This window comes from Phaeodactylum tricornutum, chromosome 2 (assembly GCF_000150955.2).
Source record: "Phaeodactylum tricornutum CCAP 1055/1 chromosome 2, whole genome shotgun sequence".
Taxonomy (NCBI): domain Eukaryota; phylum Bacillariophyta; class Bacillariophyceae; order Surirellales; family Neidiaceae; genus Phaeodactylum; species Phaeodactylum tricornutum.
Window position 1 is genome coordinate 233,824 of NC_011670.1, and position 19,458 is coordinate 253,281.

A 19,458-nucleotide genomic window follows, 5' to 3' on the forward strand; every position below is an offset into this window, starting at 1 on the left:
AGAGTACAATGTAGACTCATAATCTTCGTAGTTCATTGTTTTCCTGACTTCGATCTCCATCGTCGTTTTGTGTTCATCAATAGTGTTTTCCGTTCTCGGCGGATGGAATGACTGGAGCCGGAGGTAGTACAGACAAAAAAACTACTTTTGTCAGCCCGGCGGCGGAGCATTGGAATACGAACGAAGACCAGCTCTCCAAGCTATGCCAAGCGATTAATATTCATATGACAAATTCTATTATTCAAAGTCATTACTCAAAGAGATAGACTTGCAAAATTGTTTCAACTTTTGTACACGCCAAACGTAAAGTACTACTCTAAGGCACTATCCTTTAAAGCATCTTTCCAAGCTTGCCGCGTCATTCCATTGGGTGTATAATAGCATTTGACTGGCAGCGATCTCGAAACATCTTCAATGTTCCATTGCTCGTTGTCAAAGAAGCACATATCTTCAAAACGAATGCCGGTCTTATGACTCAATCGCTGTAGATGCTTTACTTTGCTGCCACCAGAAATTTCCACCAAATCTCCAAACACTTCGGCTAATACAGTCCCGTCATTGAGGGCGAGATGTTGCATACATATCCGAGCCCAGCTAGGCTCATCTGTCCGAGATGCGGCGGCAGCTTGAATAGGATGGCCGTCGGTTTCCATTCTTTTGATATCTTCAAGCGCATAATTTCTATCAAGTAAAGTAAGGTGAACGATAGGATGAATGCTAGAATCGAGCTCGTGGCCGATCAAATGGGCAAAATATTGATGTCGACGAGAAATTTACTTACGCTCCGTCGAATACCCGCATCAGGTTTCCACGCCGGTCCACGAGCACGTGGTCTTCCAAATTCGTCCTTGCCTCTTTCAGCATAGCTGGCGACAATTTGAGTTTGCGAGTTTTGACTTTTTCAATGGGCGTAAGATGAGGAGGGCCGTTAAGCTGGTACATCTCCGGACGCCAAAGGGTATAGTCGAGATCGAAAATAGCGAGTTTCATGATAAGCTTGGTTGCAGATGAAAAGAGAGAAGGTAGCTCGACCTCTGATGTAAGTTCCCAGCTCATTTTTGATAGTTCCGATTGGCAGTCGAAAGGATTCGAATGCTGAACGTACATAATGTGTCCCGTTACCGCTGCGAGAACGGATTTTTCCATCTTTGGCCGGTGATATGGAACCCGCAGTTGAACAAATGTTGAATCTACAAATTTGAAATTCAAGGTTCATACTCGAGAGTTAGCAGTGAAAGTGTTTCTTACAGTTACATTGATTGTAACTGTAAAATCCAATCTTCCATATCATTTTTACTGTGAACACGACTTTGTGTGGAAAGCACAACAGAACATGAAAATGATGATGACACGTGAGGCATATGGAAGATCGGCATGAAACAATTACATGTTTTTTACAGGCATGACAGACAAAAAATGGGACGTCCATTTCTTTCAGGCCGAAGCACGAAGACTGGCAAATGCATTTGCATTGAGTCATGGGCACAATTCGTGCTACAAGGTAACGCGATGGGAAATTTTAGAAGACAACTACGAAGGATATTATCTGCACCATCCTCGGGTTCTGCAAGCATATTCTTGTGGTTTTCAGCAGTTCCAAGACAGCGAACATGGCGAAGACGAAAATCTTCTGGTAAGTCAACAGCTGCTCTCCGATCCTGACGCGATTATCTCTCAAGCCGGGTTGAATGCATCCACTACAAGCGAACTCGAATGGACTTTCAGCGTAGTCTTCAGCCCAACATGGCGTTGTCCGGTTCTCTACTTCACCACCCAGCTTATAGATGGTCGACCCCTTACTAGAGGAGAGATCTTGGCCTTGCTTCGATGCGCTGACCCTAAGCACGACACGAGCGATTCCTGGGAATTTGTTTCGTACGAGGAACATCCAATTTCAGGAATTCCAGCATGCTTTTTGCACCCATGTCAGACCTCAAACATGTTAGCAAATATCACCAAAAGCGACGTAAACGGATCTACAGTCCCTGGGAGGCACTTGCTGGCCTGGATGTCGCTTGTACTCCCGTCAATTGGTTTCGCCATGCCACCTTGCTTCTTTCTGCAGCTTAGACAACGCCTACACGAGATTGAAGACACCTACTCGCTGCCAAACGGCGTCTAAAATGGCATTGTGCTCCAAACGGTCAAAGAAACGTATCCTTGAATCAACACACTAATTACTGCTAGATTGATATTTCTCGTTTTTCCACCAAAGGAACATACTCGGGGAAGTACATTTTTCGCCCAACAAAAGAATCCAGATCATTGGCATCGGCAGGTTTTACCTTTGTCGCCAAGCCCTCCCGCAGGGCTTCCTCCACAACTGCTACGGCAATACGGTGCGAGACCTCACGAATTCTTGTCAGTTGAGGAAAAAGACGCCCCTCCTCCATGTCCTTTTTGGAAACAAAATTAGCCAACGTTTCTGCTGCGACGTAGAGCATGCGGTCTGTAACTTTTTGAGCACCGCAAACTGATGCTCCCAGCCCCAGACCCGGGAATACATACATGTTGTTGCATTGGGAGGGATAGAAAACGCGGCCATCTTCGAACTCGATCGTATCGAATGGCGACCCCGATGCAAAGATGCATTGTCCGTTTGTCCATTCGTAAGCTTGCTCTGCTGTACATTCAGCCTTGTTTGTCGGGTTGGAAAGCGGAAATATTATAGGGCGCTCGCAACTAGAGTGCATCTCCCGAATTAGGTCTCCAGTGAACAATCCACCGACTGTTGTAACGCCGAGAAGGATCGTAGGTTTGTATTTTTTTACCACATCCATCAGCGACAGGTTGTTGTCGGCAGATCTCACAAACACGCGCTGTTCAGCATTTAAGTCGTTGGCACGGTCAGTACCCAGAAGCCCGTTCTGATCGAGAATATAGAATGCGTTCTTGGCTTCCTCTGGTGTCCGTCCTTGCTCTTCCATTGCTTGCATCAAGACTTGGGCGATACCTATACCGGCACTACCCGCACCAGCAATGACAATACGTTGATCACCTAAAGATGTAACCTCTTCCCCCTTGGCGCGAAGAGCTCCAAGTACACCCGCAAGCGTGGTTGCACCCGTTCCCTGTATATCATCGTTAAAGCAAAGATGATCGTCTCTGTAGCGATCCAGTAGGGTTTGGGCGACTTCGCTCGAAAAATCCTCAAACTGCACCAATACATTGGGCCATCGAAAGCGAACCGCATCCATGAACTCATCCATCATACGGAAGTAAGCTGCACCTTTCAATCGTTTCCTTTGCACACCGAGATAATACTTGTCCTGTAACAGAGCTTCATTGTTGGTCCCAGCATCAAAAACAACCGGCAACACCCGATGTGGTGCAATCCCACCGGCAGCACAGTACAAGGCTAGTTTCCCAATTGGAATTCCCATACCGTTGGCACCCAGATCACCAAGACCAAGGATACGACTGCCGTCCGTCACACAAATCACGTGGACATCCCGGTGCGGCCAGTTGTAAACCATCGCGGCCATATGACCCCGATCTTCTTCTGTGAAGTACATACCCCGCGGACGACGATACCGTGTCGCGAACTCCATACAAGCCTGCCCAACGGTAGGTGTGTAAATATAAGGAGCCATCTCCTCAATGTGATCGACCAATACCCGATGGTAAAGGGTTTCATTGCGATCGTGTAGGTCTTCGAGCATGACGTTCTTACGAATGTTGCTATCTTCAGCGCGTAAGGCCTGCAGGAATCGCTCTTTTTGCAAATGGATGTTCATAATACGATGTGGAAGCATACCGCGAAATCGAAGACGATCGCGTTCACCCGTTTTAAACGCAGTTCCTTTGTTGTATAAAGGATCAAGCAGGATATCGGTGCCACGGACCGAAATCCTTATTGGTATCATAAAGCTTCTCTTGCAGCCGGCCCATTCTCCTGTCTCGTGTATGGGTTCTTCCCCTGAGAGAGCGCCACCGACAGTCAAGACCTCTCCGTCTGTCTGACTGCTAAAGGCAGTAGAAAATCTCTTCACGTTAGGAGAATTGTTACAGCTGATCAACGACGCATGTTGGCGAGTATTGCTCCTCAGTTGGACGCTACAGAGGGATTTCAGGCTGCCACGACACGCCGATGATATCATTTAAAGCTGGGCCGAGATAATGAATCTGAAAGAATGTGAGACAAACTAATTGTAATCGATGTAACGCCACAACAAAGACTGTGGTATGCTGGCTTTCTTTTTCTTATAGTCACTTCGTGCATCATTTTCTCGTTGGTAAAATACCATGCAGTTGGCATTTGTTAGGCATGCCAAAACGTCACCCATGAAACCCCAGTTCGCATACAAAGGGGTTCTACTACCGCTAGCAGTGCGCTCGCGGAAATGGTGCTTAAAATCCTATGACAAAAGCAATATCATTTCAATGAAAACTGATACTTCGTTTAATCAGTTATCCTTAGACGCAGCTCTTCGGGTAGCTCCTGCTTTTCTAGCCAGTTGCCAAACTCTTTTTGACGTTTTTCGGCTTCTTCTTGCTCCTTAATTTCATTTCGTACAGTAAAGTCGGTGACGCCGTCCCAAAAAGTGGCATGTACACGACGCTTGGACGAGCCAGTAGGCCATTCTAGCCCGTCCAAGTGCTTAATTGCGTCGCTAGCAGACCCCGGCTGAGCAAACTTGACCACCACGACGCCCTGCAAATTTTTCGAAAATATGGTGATCTTTTCCACTACACCCCATTGCTCGCATTCCTTTCGTAAATCACGCTCCAATACGGCTAGCATACCATCTTCCTCGTTTGCGGATAGTACAGAAGGATCGAACAAATGCTTAAGAACAACGATGCGCAAGCCCTTCCGCCCACCCGTCAGACGGCCGTTAAATTCCCCTTCGTCCCAGTCCGTGGCCTGCACCGCCGCTAGTTTGGCGACCTTGCGTTTGGCGAGTGAAACACGCTGCCGACCGTCGTCAAACACCCGACCACGCTGTTCAAATTTAGCTCGTTCAACGTGCAGGACATATTGTACGCAGGCATCCGACCGAACCGACGGACGAAAGGGCGCTTCGTCCAACAGCGTGACAGCGAGGTCTACCGACTCTGCGCGAGCGTAACATATGGAAGCATCACCCTTTGGTAAGCCTGATGCTTGGTCGAGGTATATTTTTATTTTTGGTTGCTGTGTTTCCGGATCCAAGTCAATGATTCCAGCTTTGCAAAAGATCGAAGCTATCTCTTCTTCGGTACAGTCGGGTGGCAGACCCGTGACGTAAATCCAGCACTTGGAATTTTTGGCCGCAAATTTTGCCTTTTTGCGTTTTTTGGGTGGATGTGCGGATGCCGTTTGGAGATGGGAAGAGGATTTTGCTTCGTTGCTCTCTTTCTTGTGCGGCTGCTTCGGGGCGAGTGCTTCGTGAATCCAGTTTCCTGTGCGCGGATCTTTCACATATCGTGTACCATTGTCACTTTCGTAAGTTTCATCTTCTTCATCTTCGGTAATCCGGGATCCCCCAATGATGGCGGTGGATTGCAAGAAAACTTCAAGCTCGTCCTTGGCTTCTTTGGGAATTTCATCGTATTCCTTTTCAGAAACTTTTGTGTTTGACGGAAATGCCAAAAAGCCAGGATCGTAGGTAGGCGTATCCTGGGTTGTCCCCAACGAGTTCACCCCGTTCGGCCGGAGAGCTTCCAGAGCAAGCTGCAGTAACGGAAGAGACTGAATCGGCGTCCAGGAAGGTGTACTTTCCGAGTAGACACGTGAGGTGGGGTACAAGACTACGGGGCAATCGTAGTAGAGGGTAGCCAGCTGTCGACTCGAAACCGGACCTTGTACGGCGCCGTCCTGTTCGTAGTACCAAATCTCGACGGCTTGCCGTACGATCGGTGCCGTTTTGGCAGCCTGCCATCCTGTATTGGCGTACGAGCCATCCGTATTCAAACGCAAGATTTGTGTATCGAGGGTCAAATGTTGCGGTAGAATAGCGGTACTCGTAGAGGGGCACAGTAGTCGACAGAGTTGTCGCGACGTCCAACGGGCCGTCGTTGAGACTTCCCCAGTCGTCGGGTTTTGATATAGATATAGTGTGTCCAACATTGCCTCTGCACTAGACGGCGCTATTTCCCTGGACCCGTCAGTCATGGTCAATGACGATCCTAGAATACGAATGTAATCCGTAATTGGGGGACCGCCAAACGATCTCAGGATCTGTGATTCCCCATGGTGTCCGAAACATCGGGACGAACTCGGTCGATACCGTCAAGCGTCCCGATTGCTTTGGCACAGTCTGTCGTGCACCCCAACGGGGCAACGGTCCCGGGTTGTCCTGGGTGTCCCGTGATTCGACTCACTCGACCGAAAAGCCAATGACGACCAAAAATTCGTGAACCAATAGTTGCAACGACTGGATCGGTCGAACATGGTCACAACAGGAAAGAACAGTCGATTGGAAGCAAAGCGAAACGGCAACGTAACCACCATTGTTGTTGCTGGTGTCCCCCAATCAACCCAACGCTTGGACGGTGCACTTTGGACGTTCCCTCCGGTGTTCATGCCGGTACGTGGCAATCCCTGGCCCATGGTATTACGGAAGGTTCTGTTGCGACCGTGCGTGTGGACTGGCCTGGTTGCCGTGCTCGCCTACTGGGACAAGGCTGCTCTGAACGGGGTCTTTGTGTACGACGACGCCGGTATGTAAGATTCTATGAAAATTCAGAAGGAAAGTCTTTATGGTTGCGGAAGACTTTATGCTAACTTTTATCCGAAACGCAGGTTCCATCAAAAACAATGTCGTCGTCAATGGCAAAGTGCCTTGGACGGAAGCCTTTGCCCGGGATTTCTGGGGCACGCCGATGTTGGACGTACAGTCACACAAGAGCTTCCGACCGCTAACGACTCTTTCGTTCAAACTCAACTGGATTGCGGCAGAATTCGGCACCGCCACCAATAATGTCACCGAAACCACATCCGCTATCGCCAATTTGCAGCCTTCTACATTCGGCTTTCACGTCGTCAACGTTCTTTTGCACGGTCTCGTGACGGCTCTCGTCACCGAGGCATCCAAATTTCTGTGGGACAACTGTAAATCTGAGGGATGTATTGTTGGTCAACTCCTGACGGGATTTCTGTTCGCCCTGCATCCTGTGCATGCCGAAGCCGTCAGCAACCTGACTAGTCGAGGTGAATTGCTCATGTCGGTCTTCTTCTTGCTGGCGTTTCTGTCGTTCGCCAATTACATTCATGCTGGTTATACGTGGAAACGCATGTTCTTCGTGTACATTGTTCCATGGACTTGCATGACGGCCTCGCTCTTTTCGAAAGAGCAAGGGGCGACAACGTTGATTGCTTTGGTCATCTATGAGTTTGTCCAGTTCCACGGATCCCTACACGAGTTTTGGATTTCTCTTGTAAAGCGACGCGAGGCGACAGCCGTGGAGTTCTGTCAAAGAACAGCAGTCTTAGCGATGCAGACAATTGCAGTCTGTACATGGCGGTATTGGCTCAATGGAGAAACGAGTCCAGATTTTATTCCCGATCAGAACCCAGCAGCATTTGCCAAAGATCGTTTCACTCGAGTCTTTTCGGTCAGCTGGGTATACTGCCTCTATGTAAAAGATGCACTGTATCCGCGTCATTTGTCTCCGGACTGGTCCGGTATCAGTATTGACCTCATTGAGAGATGGGATGACCCGAGGGTTGCTGTTGTGCTTTTGCTTTGGACGTTTGCCGCCGCTCTCTTGGCCTCTTTGATGTGGGAAATGCCAATCGGGACGCGAAAAGAGTATCAAGGATTCCGCAAATCACTGCTTATTGGTTTCTGGGGTTTTTTATTCACACCTTTCTTCTTGTCATCGAATTTGTTGGTCGTTATTGGGCTGATGAAGGCTGATCGCGTAATTTATTTGCCGCTAATGGGGTTTTGTCTCCTGGAGGCACAACTATTTACCATGCTTTGTACTGCTGCTGACGAAGCTACATCACAAACGACAAGACGATCTCGGATTGGGTACATTCTTGTCATGCTCCAGCTATTCCTCTTTGCCTGCAAACTTCACGAACGCAATCTTGCTTGGGAAAGCTCGCTGAGGCTCTGGATGCTGGCCTACGAAACCAATTCCAAAAGTCACCATACCATTTACAACTGTGGATACGAGCTATCGTTGCAAAAGCGATACTCTGAGGCGGAAACTGTCTTGCGTCCAATCGCCGATCCACACGTCGACGGCCCGAGCAACACGTTCGTCTACGCAATGACACTGTACAATATGGGGCGCTGTGATATTGCTGAACGGTACATCGATAAAGCCATGGAAGTTTTGCGAGAAAAGCGATCGGAAGGTGGAGTCCGCAATCGTCCCAAGGCATTGTCGAGAGTGGAGAGTAATCTCCTAGTGGCCCGATCGTTTTGCCATAGTAAAGATAGTATACCAATGGCGGGACAAATCATGTACGAAGCCGTAAAGACAGATCCTACCAATGAGTACGCGATTCAACAAGCACAAGTCATGATGAAGCAAGTCGAAGCATACCGAAAGTTAGAAGAGCACAAACAACGAATAGGATTGAAATATTAGATGAGACGAATATTGTATCCTTTTTACAGTTGGATCGTCATTGGATCATCCATCATCAATCGCAAGTAACTGTAACGCATCATATGCTAGAATTCTCTTAAGATACATCATTTCGGGAAACTTCCCGCAAATGGTCGTGTTTTCCAATATTAGCAAACGCCCGCTAACAGTCTGCCTATTCTACTGTTATGGTGTGCTCCTTTTTATTTTTGACACTGATTTGTAGTGTGCGAGAAGAATCTTGCGTCGAATCTGAAAATGGTCTGGTAATCGCCCGGTTTTGTTCGCATTTCGGACAACCCCTATATATTTGTATTCGTTCCAGTTCTGTTTGAGGATTGTTTCGTCTGTGCCAAAAAGAAGACCTCGAAAAAAGATGAGAGCTGACAGTGAGATGGGATGGACGACCCGGAACAAGGGGTTGTACGACGGGATCAGAGTAAAAGGCAAAATCATAATTTGTACAAAATACGGCATATCACTATAAATAGAATGATACAACTTGCTTTTATTCCAAAACACAGCATTCCTCCCTTGGTAGCGAGTCAATGAGGTCCAAGAAAACCGCCTCCTGCATACGAGCCAGCCACCTTTCCCATTTCACCGTGGAATCGATTGGGGCATATCAGATAGAAAATTCCAGCAAATAGTCTTTGCCCCACTTTACTTTCGCCCAGACGCGTTCGTAAAAGAACATGAGGGCCGTCTTAAAGACGGCGTCAGTGCTGGCAATCTTGGACGCCACGCTCAGATCCTTGGAAATAAAGACAGCCATCGTCAAAGTGTTGCAAATGGCAAACAACCGCCAAATGAGAGCCTTAGCGAAGGACCGTCCGACATCGTCGGCTCCTTTTTTCCGTCCAGCCTGCGACTTGTTCATGAGGCGCTCACCAATGAACATGGTGAAGGCTTTGGAAAAGAAATCACCGGCCACTACCTGCATCGCGGTCTTTACGGATCCAGAAAATTGCAGAGTTGTTGCGAAGGTAATAGAACCGGCGATGATTCGCCATAAAAAGGCTTTGACTGCAGAGCGCAGGGCAGTCTCCGAAAATGAACCGGCGGCGGAGGCATCCGCTACTTGGCCAGCAGCCAAGTATTCGGCTTTTTGCGACTGCAGGTTTTCTAAAGTCTTGGTATATTCTTCCAGTTTGGCAAGGGCTTCTTGTTTGCGTTTCAGTAGCTGCAGCTCTTTCTTTTCGAACTGTTTCAACACGGTTTCGTCATTGCTGTCGGAAATCGCAGCGGTCGACATGGAACGCGTGTTGGCCAAGCGAGCCACTGGGAGTGTACGCAAGGGGGCGTGCGTCCCAAAACCGACCGAATTCTGCCATTGAAGGGATAATAATACCAATAAAGAAAAAGCCTTCATGATAGCAACGTTTCAAAAATTGATCTTATTCCCGAATTTAGGTAAAGACAGCCAAAGGTTCGACGACCCTCCGATGACGGAAATGAAGGAAGGAACAGAAAAAAGCATCTTTTTGCCTCGTATCGTGGGTTCCTAATCATCCCTTTATTGCACTCACAGTCACCGTCAACTTCTGAGACTTGCGAGGTCTGGATTTTCTGGTTTCGAGCTCAAACCTAATTCCATACGGATGAAGCTCGGACGAAAGACACGAATCAAACCAATCAAACGGTATACAACCCTTTTGGGAATTGAAACCGGTACTCGTACGGAAGGCTTCAGCAGGCCTTAACGTGGCAACGTTTCTCCGTAATAGTGGATTGGTTTGTCCTCCGTCACACCGGTAGTGACGACGTGGTTTCTTTGGTTTTCTCGATTCTGACGAAAAGAATCACGAACGAGTTGGGATCCCGAATACTACGCAATCTACAATCACCTTTTGGCCGCAGAATTCGGATGGCAACGCTAGAAACCCTCACCTATTTGTGTGTGACCAAGAACTTGTTCGTCATTGGGCGTGATGAGTCATGAACAGTTGTGGACTGACGTTTGAGCCGCGCCCGGTGACCCAGCATTCCCATAATTTGTTTGGGGCTCATAGCGCAATTTTTGGTCCTCTGACTGGATACGTTGGGTCAGAGATGTCTGTCTTTTTACCAAGTCTGATGATGGACGTGACCGACCAAACAGGAGAACGTTCTCTTCTTTTTCGTCTCGCCGTGAAACAATCGGTGAACAACTCACACCATTCGCAACTCCCATAAGTTCAGTAATTTTGATCAACCAAAGACTCATCGACAAAGAAAACACCCTCCCGCTCTTCTCTCTTGCTGTTTTTGTCCAACTACAATGAACGGGGAAGCAACAAAGCCAAAACCTCTACCTACGATTCCGCCGTACGGACCCAATGCCATCGACATTCAGAACCTTACCTTTACCTACCTCGCCGGTGCCAACGGTAGCAGTCTCTCCACTCCCGAGGACGCAAATCTGGTTCTGGAGAAACTAAACCTCAATCTCGGCACAGGGTCGCGATGCTTGCTGATTGGTGCCAATGGTTCCGGAAAATCGACTCTGTTGCGCATTCTAGCGGGTCGGCATTTGACCAAAAGCATGGATCCAGAAGGCAACCCGAGTGCGACCAAAGTGCTCGGCCTGAATGCCTTTCACGACACACGTCTCAACTTTCACCGCGCCTATTTGGATTGCGATTGGGGCATGCGCAACGTGGCCTTTGTCGGAGCCGCCGTCCCCCTCATGGCGGATATTCCCGTGCGCAATATGATGCAAAAATTGCAAGCTTCGTATCCCGAACGTCGCGACGAACTCCTCGATATGTTGGGGATTGATTTGGATTGGCGGATGCATCAGCTTTCCGATGGACAACGTCGTCGAGTGCAAATATTCTTAGGACTCGTCCGTCCGTTCCAAATTCTGCTGTTGGACGAAATCACGACCAGCTTGGACGTCTGCGTGCGTCAGGACTTACTACGCTGGTTGGTGCGGGAGTCGGACAACCGTGGGGCTACCATTATTTACGCAACACACATTTTTGATGGACTCGACGAATGGGCGACACACTTGTACTACTTGAACAACCGTGGTCAGTGTGGTTGGCAGGGAAAAATGCAGGATCTGGACGTCTACCAAAAACTCAAGGCGGAAGCTCACCCGTGCAAAATGCTGGCGATCGCTGAACACTGGTTGCGCCAAGAAATCAACGAAGCCAAGGCCAACAACCAGAAGGAAAAGGCACAAGGGGCACTAGCGCATCAGTTGGACCCGACTGACAATCAAGGTGGTTTCGGCAGTGGTCGGCTCAAGATCAATCCAACAGCGGTAGAGGAACCCAAACAGGAGCAGCGGCAGGGACGCTTGAGTGATATGATGGGAAACAGCGGAGTTTTGGACAAGGTCCGACGTGTTGGAAACTAAAACTAGCAACATTGGCTTTCCACCGTTCAGTATGGCATCCGTAGCGTTCCGCAACGAGCTGCAAGTACAACATCAGAAAGGAAAGAATTTACAATCAAATCAAATCCAGAATTACGTAAATATAGAATATGCACTTTACCAAAGGGAATCAAACAATAGTTCACGACATGAATGGCACGGTTCCAATGGACTGTAGAGACAGAGAAACCTCCACCAGCAGCATCCGTTTTCCCACTCAATAAGCCGTATACGCCCGTTGTTGCTGCGGTAGCTGCGGCGAATAGCCTTGCGCCTGTTGCGGAGACGCGCAGAACTGTGCCTGGTGTGGGGTGGCCGTGTACGGATGGCCGTGTGCGTACGCCGGCGGTTGCGATGGGGTACTAGACCCGTACAGGACCATCATACCGGCATGGGCCGCGGCCGGATCAAACGCGTGGGTGCGCATACTTTCCTTCTTCGGTTCCTTCTTGACCTTGTGGGTTTGAATCTGCTGCAGAGATGGCTGCAGGCCCAAGTGCCATACGGGTGCAGCGGGAGCTACCGGTTTGGATTTGGCTGGTCCCACGTGGAGCTTTTTCTCTACCGTTTTGCGTTGCTCTGGAGTCGTTTTGACCTGCGTAACATCGTCAAGATTGACTAAGACATTGAGGGCACGTTCGAGGTCGGACTGGAGAGTTTGTTCGCGCTCTTCCATTTCTTCCATTGATAAGGGTTCCATGGTCGGTTTGAGAATTTGCAGAGGAGCCTGGGGAGTTTCCGGTATCACAGGAGTCGGTTGGTATGAAGTGAGCTGTTGCTGCGGATACCCTGCGTTATTGTAGATTGGGGAGGTGTGGTACGCCAACTGCCGGGGTTGGGGAAGGGATTCCTGGTGGCGGTTCTGGTTCTGGTTCGGGTACGTGCCGGGAGTGGCCGGTGGTGATGGCGCGTACACGTTTGGAGCGGATGGCGTGTACAAGTGAGGCGTAACGGGTGGTATGTTGTGCGTATGGGACTCGTTCGCCAGGGCGAGGACTCCAACCGTAGTCGTCCCGTAGGCGTCCATAATTTGACGGGATTGAAAGGCAGGACTGACGTGAGTCGCCGCGGGTGCGAATTCGTCCACTACCGTTGAGGGGGAGGTACGATCAAGAGTGTGGGTGTTGTCCATGAGGTCCGGGGGAGTCGAGTGGCTGGCTGACGCTGGCGCCGACGATAGATCCATTTCGGCGTGACGCTGAGCTTCCTTGGAGGGGATCAATTTGGTTTGCACGTGATCATTAAAGGTAACCGAACGGGGACTGGTGACAGTCTGCGACGGTGAGTGAGGCAACGTGTAATTGTCGTAGCTGGAGCGATTCGAGGAGGGCTTAACGAGAGCACGACTGTTGCTGTTCCGCATACCCAATTCAAAGATCTTGGGCATGTCAAAGAAAGAGCAGCCGTCCACGCCAAAGTCAAACTGCCGAAAGCCGTCGGGCGTGGCGAAGAGGGGCGGCGCCGCGTGTGCGACCAACTTGAATAAGTGTCCACCCGACATGGTCCAGGATGTTTCGAACCTGCCGTCGGTCCGCTTGCCGAAACTAAAATGTACCTGTTGTCCATCCGCCAGCACGAGACGTTTGCCCGAAGTCAAACTCCAAACGAGCAAGACTTCGTGCTCTTCCCCGCGGCATTCGGACCCGGTGCAACCCTCGGAAATGGCTTGGCGGTTGGAAAAACCAAATCGAAAGCGGACTCGACGTTTGGTCGCCGACATGCGCTTGCCGGAAGCTTCGTTCTTCCAGTCTACCTGATACACCGGATTGTGGCGCATGTCAAACTTGGATTCGGTATTGCCTCGTGATTGGGGTTGTTCTGCACGTACACAATGTTCGTCCATCGTTACAGTGTGAGTGGGAATTGGAAAGGGAGACTCGGTAGGATGGCAAACGAATGGGACTGACTATAGTGGGACGATCTTTGCAATTCCAGAGAATTTTGATTTGTGAGAGCAATTTGGATTTTTTGGAGAATGGCGTGTCAAAAAAGTCAAAAACCGCACGGGTAACTGGTTACATTCCTAACAAAATCATAGTCACTCACGGTCCATCGATGGAAGTTTCCTCCCAGTGTTACACACACAGCCAATGGAAACTCGTCGGGAAGACCGGATGGGCGCAAAACCTTGGACGGGACTGCCGTCCCCGAGCATTGGGGAGTGCTCGGTTGGGTTTGCAGACGTGTGCGGGGCATATATCCCACACGCCAACTCCGACCCGCGTACGAATGATAACGTCCCGACGATGGCCGAAATCGGTCGTTGCACGTCTCCCGTAGATTCCGGTCGTCACCTGTTGTAATGATTGAGTCTTGTTTCGTCGGAGACGCACACCGATTGGTGAGAGACAGCGGTCCGGCGCGCCATAGTCTGACGAGTTGGCCAATTGGGATAGGGTTGTTGGGTCTTCGGATCGGTAGGGAACGTGTATCTGTGTGTCTGTGTGTGTCGCATTCTCATTCGTTGTGTGTGTGTGGTGCCCACGGAATTCCACATCGGCTGTGCGCGCCCGAAACCAATGCGGCGAGAGCTTGACAATCACATCCAACGGAACGGATTGTCAACGCCGAACTGCGTTCCCTTCGTCGCCCTTCGAAAGACACGCGACTGTGATACCGCTCCCGTAACAAAGAGAGGTCAATCATTCATTCATTCATCATTCATTCATACATATATCCCGTACCTCATCGTCTGAGCACACAATATAACATGGGTAAGCGCCGTTGGAACGGATCCAATTTGCTCGGTCATCCGTCCCCACAACGACGGCGTCGTCGCCACCAAACCGCGTGTGACGAGTTCGACTCGAACATCTTACACAATGTCAAGCAACAATCCTCGCTGCACGCCTTTTTTGGTGTCAAGACCAGACCGTCGCCAATGGAGGTCCGTTCCCGGTCGCGATGCACGCCTACTATCGTTGGCACTCCACCGACGCCGCAAGCAGAACTTCAACGGTGCCGACCGACGCCTCCTACTAGTACCGCACACCCGCCACCGTCTACCCCCGTCATCAAGACACAACGTGTCCGTAAAAAGACGCAGCAACTCTACCTCGACTGTGGACAACGGGACTTTGGATCACGGTCCGTCTGTGCCACCTGCGGTATGCTCTACGTACACGGACTCGTCGAAGACGCGATCCAACACGCACGCATCTGTCAAGATTACATCCAAGGTGTACCCTTTGCTATTCCTACATCTACACTTTCTTCGTTCTGGTCTACCCAAGCTCTGTCGATACACGCGATCCAGAGTACGAGCAAACGGATGGTTCGTCTGGGCACGGTGCCGGAACGCCTAATTGTCGAAGTACGTATATAGTTGTAGATGTATTCACACGCAAGCAAAACAAACGTCTAACAGGAACGAAAGAAACTCGTCAATGCTGTTTGGGAAAGTCTTGACTATCACTCATATCTTTTTCCTTTTCACTATTTATAAGGTTCGACCAACCGACACGGCAAATTTGCGCAAAAAGGTGTTGCAGGTACAACGGATTGTGGATCAGGAACTGGGGTTTGTCGCGTCCTCCGATGCCAAGCCTGCGAGACGAATCACCTATCTCTGTATCCAAAACAAACGCGTGGTTGGCATGGCTTGCGTCGAACTCATTGACCAGGCTTATGCATTGATTCAGACAGCACAGGCGTACGAACGCTCCACCGTCCCCGTCAAAGCCATGCTGGGCATTCACCAGCTCTGGGTGCATTCCAAGTTTCGTTCGCGTGGCATTGCGACCAATCTAATAGACGCCGCACGTGCCAAAATGGTGTTTGGCCTCGTGGTCCCCGTCGACCAAGTCGCCTTTTCCAGTCCCACCCAGGCCGGCGCCGAATTTGCCCGACGCTACTACCAGCACCGCGCAACAACAGCATACGGTACGGGCGCTACTGACTGTAACAGTAAGCCTCACCCAACATCGAATCGCGTGCTGGTGTACGATTGCGGGAGTTGATCCAGTGGAGCCGGTGCCATATCAATTGTCTCGTGCCACAAAAACGAAGCCCGAGCGACGGAATTGGATGAAGGCCCACGTATTGGAGAAAAAGTCTGTAGAATAACCGCACAGGGTGGCGCTGGGGTTACTGTCTTCTGGTCCAACCAAAGAAATATACCGGCAACATCTCGACCACTTCACTTATCTCGTTCCGGGACCGGTAGCAAACCCTGTGAGAGCAAAAAGTTCGCTGGTTGTGGCATAAAAAGACGGTGTGTCATTTGTACGCTTGTGAAAGGGGGTGATCTTTTTGGAGCGCCATATCAAAGGCACACAGTTAGAACACGTCCTCGAAACCGAAATAATTTTGTTTTACCGATTACCTACCCAGCCATCAGATTGTCAGATCACACGTCGTACAAAACTTGGTTGCACCTACGTACGTGACAGAATTTCGCTGGTCTACTATCATTCCCGTTGGCAAGTAGACATATTATAAAAACTTCCTACGAATTTTGGGTATGACGTTCACTGATTGTCCCAAAAGTGAACAATATGTACGGATCGTGCTACAGTAGAATAAGTATATTTCAAATATCGAAGAAGTCACTATCATTTCTGTCATCGAACTGAGACGATTGGATTCCCTGTCAACCCCATTGCATTCCAGTATCCACTTCACGTATTCTCCAGTAGGTTTTCAACACATTCGATCGTCTTATGGAATTTCAAATTAATTTTCTACGTTGCGTCTCCGATATTTATTTTATTTGTAAACGAGAGTTGAAGTCACCTACCGGTTGACACAGCTCGATATGATTGGTCTATTGGTCATATACCAAGCTGACGTAAGCTTATAGGCAGATTGAAGTTGGAAATTTTGCATTAGAACTTGAGTGGTGAAGAAAGCTATGGAACCCTTGCCAGACTTTCCGAGATTAAGCAAGGAGGTACACTTACGGAACGCGAAGGCCCACACCTCATCAGCGTTCCGACTTGGTGCAGCCGCTTGTATTTTGTCACCATACTTTGCAAGTCCATTTGTGTTCACAGCATTCGCTTTCCTTCTCCCTGGAGCTTTGTTTGAACGTCAATGCTCGATCCTTCTAACTTGCTCATGTCTTCAGATCGCCAAGAATTCTTGGACACGTCTTCCAATACGGCAACTGACCAGCAACATCAGCAAGTCCAGCAGTCCCAACGGATTGCTATGAACAACAACAGTCAGAATCAGCACCAAGCCATGTTCTTGTCTTCATCCCAAGCTTCTGTACCGCAAACCAGCAACATTGGTATCGCTACGAACCAAACCGGTACATCTCTATCCAACAATAATAACGCCAGCACTAACGATGCTCAACAACAAAACCTGAACATTGCGAACGAACTCAAGCGTTTTCAACAGTATCATCAGCTTAGTACTGGCAGTGGAGGTGGCAACGCTCTGCTCATGCCAACGGGTAGCCAGGCTTCCAGTACCGTCCCCAATCCGGCGGCTTTTTTGCAGTCCATGCTGGATCAAAAGGTTCAGAATCCTCGTTTTGAAGAGCCGTTACGACAAGCCAATGCGCCTGCCACGCAAAACAACATGCTTCCGGTTGGGTTTCTTGCCGATAATCGATTCTTGATGACGCCCAACCAGTTTGGAATTCCCAACTTTACTCAAAACCAGTCTCAACAAGCACAAACAGGATCAGAAATGCCTTTACCTTCGCCTCATTCACTATTCCACCGAGACGGCAGCCGCCGAATGCGTGGCGGCGTCATTGAACCTTTTCCGGAAAAGCTCCATCGGTTATTATTGGAGGTAGAGGCTGCCGGTCGCGGTGATGTTATCTCTTTCGTCGTCGGCGGACGGGCCTTTATCATTCACAAGCCTGACAAGTTCTTTAAGGATATAGTGCCGCTATATTTTCGCCAGTCGCGGCTGAGTTCATTCAAGCGGCAATTGAATTTGTATGGGTTCGAACTAATCAATACAGGACCCGCACGTGGAGGATACTACCACGAATTGTTTGTGAAAGACCATCCCGATATGTGTCGCCGAATGCGGCGTGTGGCTATCAAGCTGGTGTCCAAGTCAGGAGACCAAGACACCGAAGGGGAGAAAAAGGCTCAAGACGAATCGACTCTGCACAATAACACTAGCAACAGTGGCCCCTTCAGTGTAGGGGCACCGGGTGGCAATATCGAATGAGAAAGTGCATTTTGTTCCAAGTCTCGAAAAAAGAAAACTGTGCAGTGTCACTGTATATTAATTCATAGAGTCCCGTATAAATACCATTGAAAATCAGCATTGGCTGTGATCAGCTCCATTGACTTCAAATTAGCTAGAGGCAAGGCAGGGCATCCGATTTTAATTTTTGTTTTCGATTCACTATCAAGCAATACCAAGTATTTACTGGGTACTACCTCACAGGGCCTGACAAGCGGTACAGCAAAAACAACAAAGGTTACCTTTTCGGTTTATATGTAAAAAAACTAGGTTTTCAAAGTGGTTGGACCAGGGTTATTGCATCTGTGTTTGGACGGCCACAAAAAAAGTTGTCTCTACGCTTCGCCAACCCTAAGTTTGTCTTTTGCTAGTGATGCCGTAGCGGTCGAAACCTGATTTGATATTCCTCGAATCGACTCCAGGACAAAAAAGCAATCAATTGTTTGTTAGCGAGACCGTAAGCCCAATATATTCCAGCAATTTCTCTCATTTCGTTGTTTCCATTGCAAGATTCTCACAGGATGAGCACTCCGCAACGAGGTTTTTAATTTGTAAAAATGACGAAGACGTTCCCAGCACCTGGCATCCTTGAGGAAGGCAACTGTGTGGCAAGGGAAGTCGAAATAATTTGTAAACTTCCCCAACTAACGAGCCCTGTCTGGTTTCCTATTTGGATTGCTCTTACAAGTACTTATACGATTCCGTTCCATGTAGTTGAAGTTGAACAGCGTCGCCAGACGAGAAATGTTTCTTCACCAGTCCAATAAATGCGAGCTACGATAGTTGGCGCAAAACTCCGGTACTACGATACCTCTCGAACGTGACCTCCTGTCTCGAGAGGTCATTAGGTGGTTGCAAAGGAAGGAATAGCAACATTTTCGCGTTGCGTTCTCTACAGCATTCGTTGGGTCATTCTTCCTCCTCAAAGATTGAGATTGGGTCATTTTGAATTGCATTCGTAAATATGTTAAATGTCCAAGCCCTGATATGGAACTCTTGAAACGTTGAAAACTTGTTTCGGAAGGTTAATTTCCTGCTGCTGGGATTCGCTCGCTCGTCGCTCGAAGGCAGCTCTAAAGGCTGGACAAAATGGCTGTAACGGTGAAACTTGCTTTCGTGAACTGTTTTCCAATGATGGTTGTCTTTTAGTACCGCTCAGTACCCACTATAATGTCTGTTTCAAATGTTGGTCCTGTTCTGGAAACTCTTTTGTGTTCTCATGGCAGTAATGACTCCTTTATCTTGGTTTGCGGGTTCGCGACAAATTCATGTCCGATAAATCTAGATTTCTCTGCTTCTTGGAAAGATGATTACTAACGGAACGACATTCCTTTCGGAAAACACATTAAGTCTGATAAAGACTCTGGTTTTGATGTGTCCATATTCAACCATATCTTTTCGAGAAAGAA

At 48.9% G+C, this 19,458-nt stretch overlaps 10 protein-coding genes across 10 annotated transcripts in view; 5 read left to right on the forward strand and 5 right to left on the reverse strand.

Annotated features, from left to right (window-relative positions):
* PHATRDRAFT_32553 (predicted protein) overlaps positions 1-111 on the forward strand; it is a gene marked incomplete at both ends in the record, with an annotated part of 634 nt that extends 523 nt beyond the window's left edge. Inside the window, one exon of the mRNA XM_002177544.1 lies at positions 84-111. Coding sequence (XP_002177580.1) covers positions 84-111 — 28 coding nt within the window. The remainder of the gene's footprint in view (positions 1-83) is intronic.
* A 200-nt stretch (positions 112-311) lies between these two features.
* Positions 312-1,107, reverse strand: PHATRDRAFT_32554 (predicted protein; the record flags this gene model as incomplete). The annotated part of the gene is made up of 2 exons (XM_002177853.1): positions 312-681; positions 782-1,107. 2 exons carry the CDS (start codon positions 1,105-1,107, stop codon positions 312-314), a joined length of 696 nt encoding a protein of 231 aa, XP_002177889.1.
* A 1,076-nt stretch (positions 1,108-2,183) lies between these two features.
* ME1 (predicted protein) lies at positions 2,184-4,100 on the reverse strand (the record flags this gene model as incomplete). The annotated part of the gene is made up of 1 exon (XM_002177854.1): positions 2,184-4,100. The coding sequence occupies one exon, from the start codon at positions 4,098-4,100 to the stop codon at positions 2,184-2,186; it is 1,917 nt and encodes a 638-aa protein (XP_002177890.1).
* A 261-nt stretch (positions 4,101-4,361) lies between these two features.
* PHATRDRAFT_43359 (predicted protein) lies at positions 4,362-6,535 on the reverse strand (the record flags this gene model as incomplete). Its single annotated transcript, XM_002177855.1, has 3 exons — positions 4,362-6,163; positions 6,202-6,281; positions 6,307-6,535. 3 exons carry the CDS (start codon positions 6,533-6,535, stop codon positions 4,403-4,405), a joined length of 2,070 nt encoding a protein of 689 aa, XP_002177891.1. The 3' UTR covers positions 4,362-4,402.
* Positions 6,536-6,684: 149 nt separating this feature from the next.
* PHATRDRAFT_32557 (predicted protein) lies at positions 6,685-8,529 on the forward strand (the record flags this gene model as incomplete). The annotated part of the gene is made up of 1 exon (XM_002177545.1): positions 6,685-8,529. One exon carries the CDS (start codon positions 6,685-6,687, stop codon positions 8,527-8,529), a length of 1,845 nt encoding a protein of 614 aa, XP_002177581.1.
* Positions 8,530-9,076: 547 nt separating this feature from the next.
* PHATRDRAFT_43360 (predicted protein) lies at positions 9,077-9,901 on the reverse strand (the record flags this gene model as incomplete). Its single annotated transcript, XM_002177856.1, has 1 exon — positions 9,077-9,901. The coding sequence occupies one exon, from the start codon at positions 9,899-9,901 to the stop codon at positions 9,155-9,157; it is 747 nt and encodes a 248-aa protein (XP_002177892.1). The 3' UTR covers positions 9,077-9,154.
* An 888-nt stretch (positions 9,902-10,789) lies between these two features.
* Positions 10,790-11,875, forward strand: PHATRDRAFT_32559 (predicted protein; the record flags this gene model as incomplete). Its single annotated transcript, XM_002177546.1, has 1 exon — positions 10,790-11,875. One exon carries the CDS (start codon positions 10,790-10,792, stop codon positions 11,873-11,875), a length of 1,086 nt encoding a protein of 361 aa, XP_002177582.1.
* A 95-nt stretch (positions 11,876-11,970) lies between these two features.
* On the reverse strand, positions 11,971-13,826 carry PHATRDRAFT_43361 (predicted protein). Its single transcript, XM_002177857.1, has 2 exons — positions 12,530-13,826; positions 11,971-12,488 (listed from the first exon to the last, which is right to left on the reverse strand). The coding sequence occupies exons 1-2, from the start codon at positions 13,734-13,736 to the stop codon at positions 12,301-12,303; spliced, it is 1,395 nt and encodes a 464-aa protein (XP_002177893.1). The 5' UTR covers positions 13,737-13,826; the 3' UTR covers positions 11,971-12,300.
* Positions 13,827-14,452: 626 nt separating this feature from the next.
* On the forward strand, positions 14,453-15,958 carry PHATRDRAFT_43362 (predicted protein; the record flags this gene model as incomplete). The annotated part of the gene is made up of 3 exons (XM_002177547.1): positions 14,453-15,206; positions 15,340-15,775; positions 15,801-15,958. Exons 1-3 carry the CDS (start codon positions 14,604-14,606, stop codon positions 15,956-15,958), a joined length of 1,197 nt encoding a protein of 398 aa, XP_002177583.1. The 5' UTR covers positions 14,453-14,603.
* Positions 15,959-16,864: 906 nt separating this feature from the next.
* PHATRDRAFT_43363 (predicted protein) lies at positions 16,865-18,142 on the forward strand. Its single transcript, XM_002177548.1, has one exon. It carries the CDS (start codon positions 16,928-16,930, stop codon positions 18,029-18,031), a length of 1,104 nt encoding a protein of 367 aa, XP_002177584.1. The 5' UTR covers positions 16,865-16,927; the 3' UTR covers positions 18,032-18,142.
* Positions 18,143-19,458: the final 1,316 nt, after the last annotated feature.

Excerpts from the sequence above, each read along its gene's own strand:
- PHATRDRAFT_43361 (XM_002177857.1), bottom strand. The coding sequence starts at position 13,736 with ATGGACGAACATTGTGTACGTGCAGAACAACCCCAATCACGAGGCAAT. Across the intron at positions 12,489-12,529 it reads TCTCCAGTCCGACCTCGAAC|GTCAAAACGACTCCAGAGCA; the intron begins GTGCCCTCAATG and ends GATGTTACGCAG.
- PHATRDRAFT_43363 (XM_002177548.1), top strand. The coding sequence starts at position 16,928 with ATGCTCGATCCTTCTAACTTGCTCATGTCTTCAGATCGCCAAGAATTC.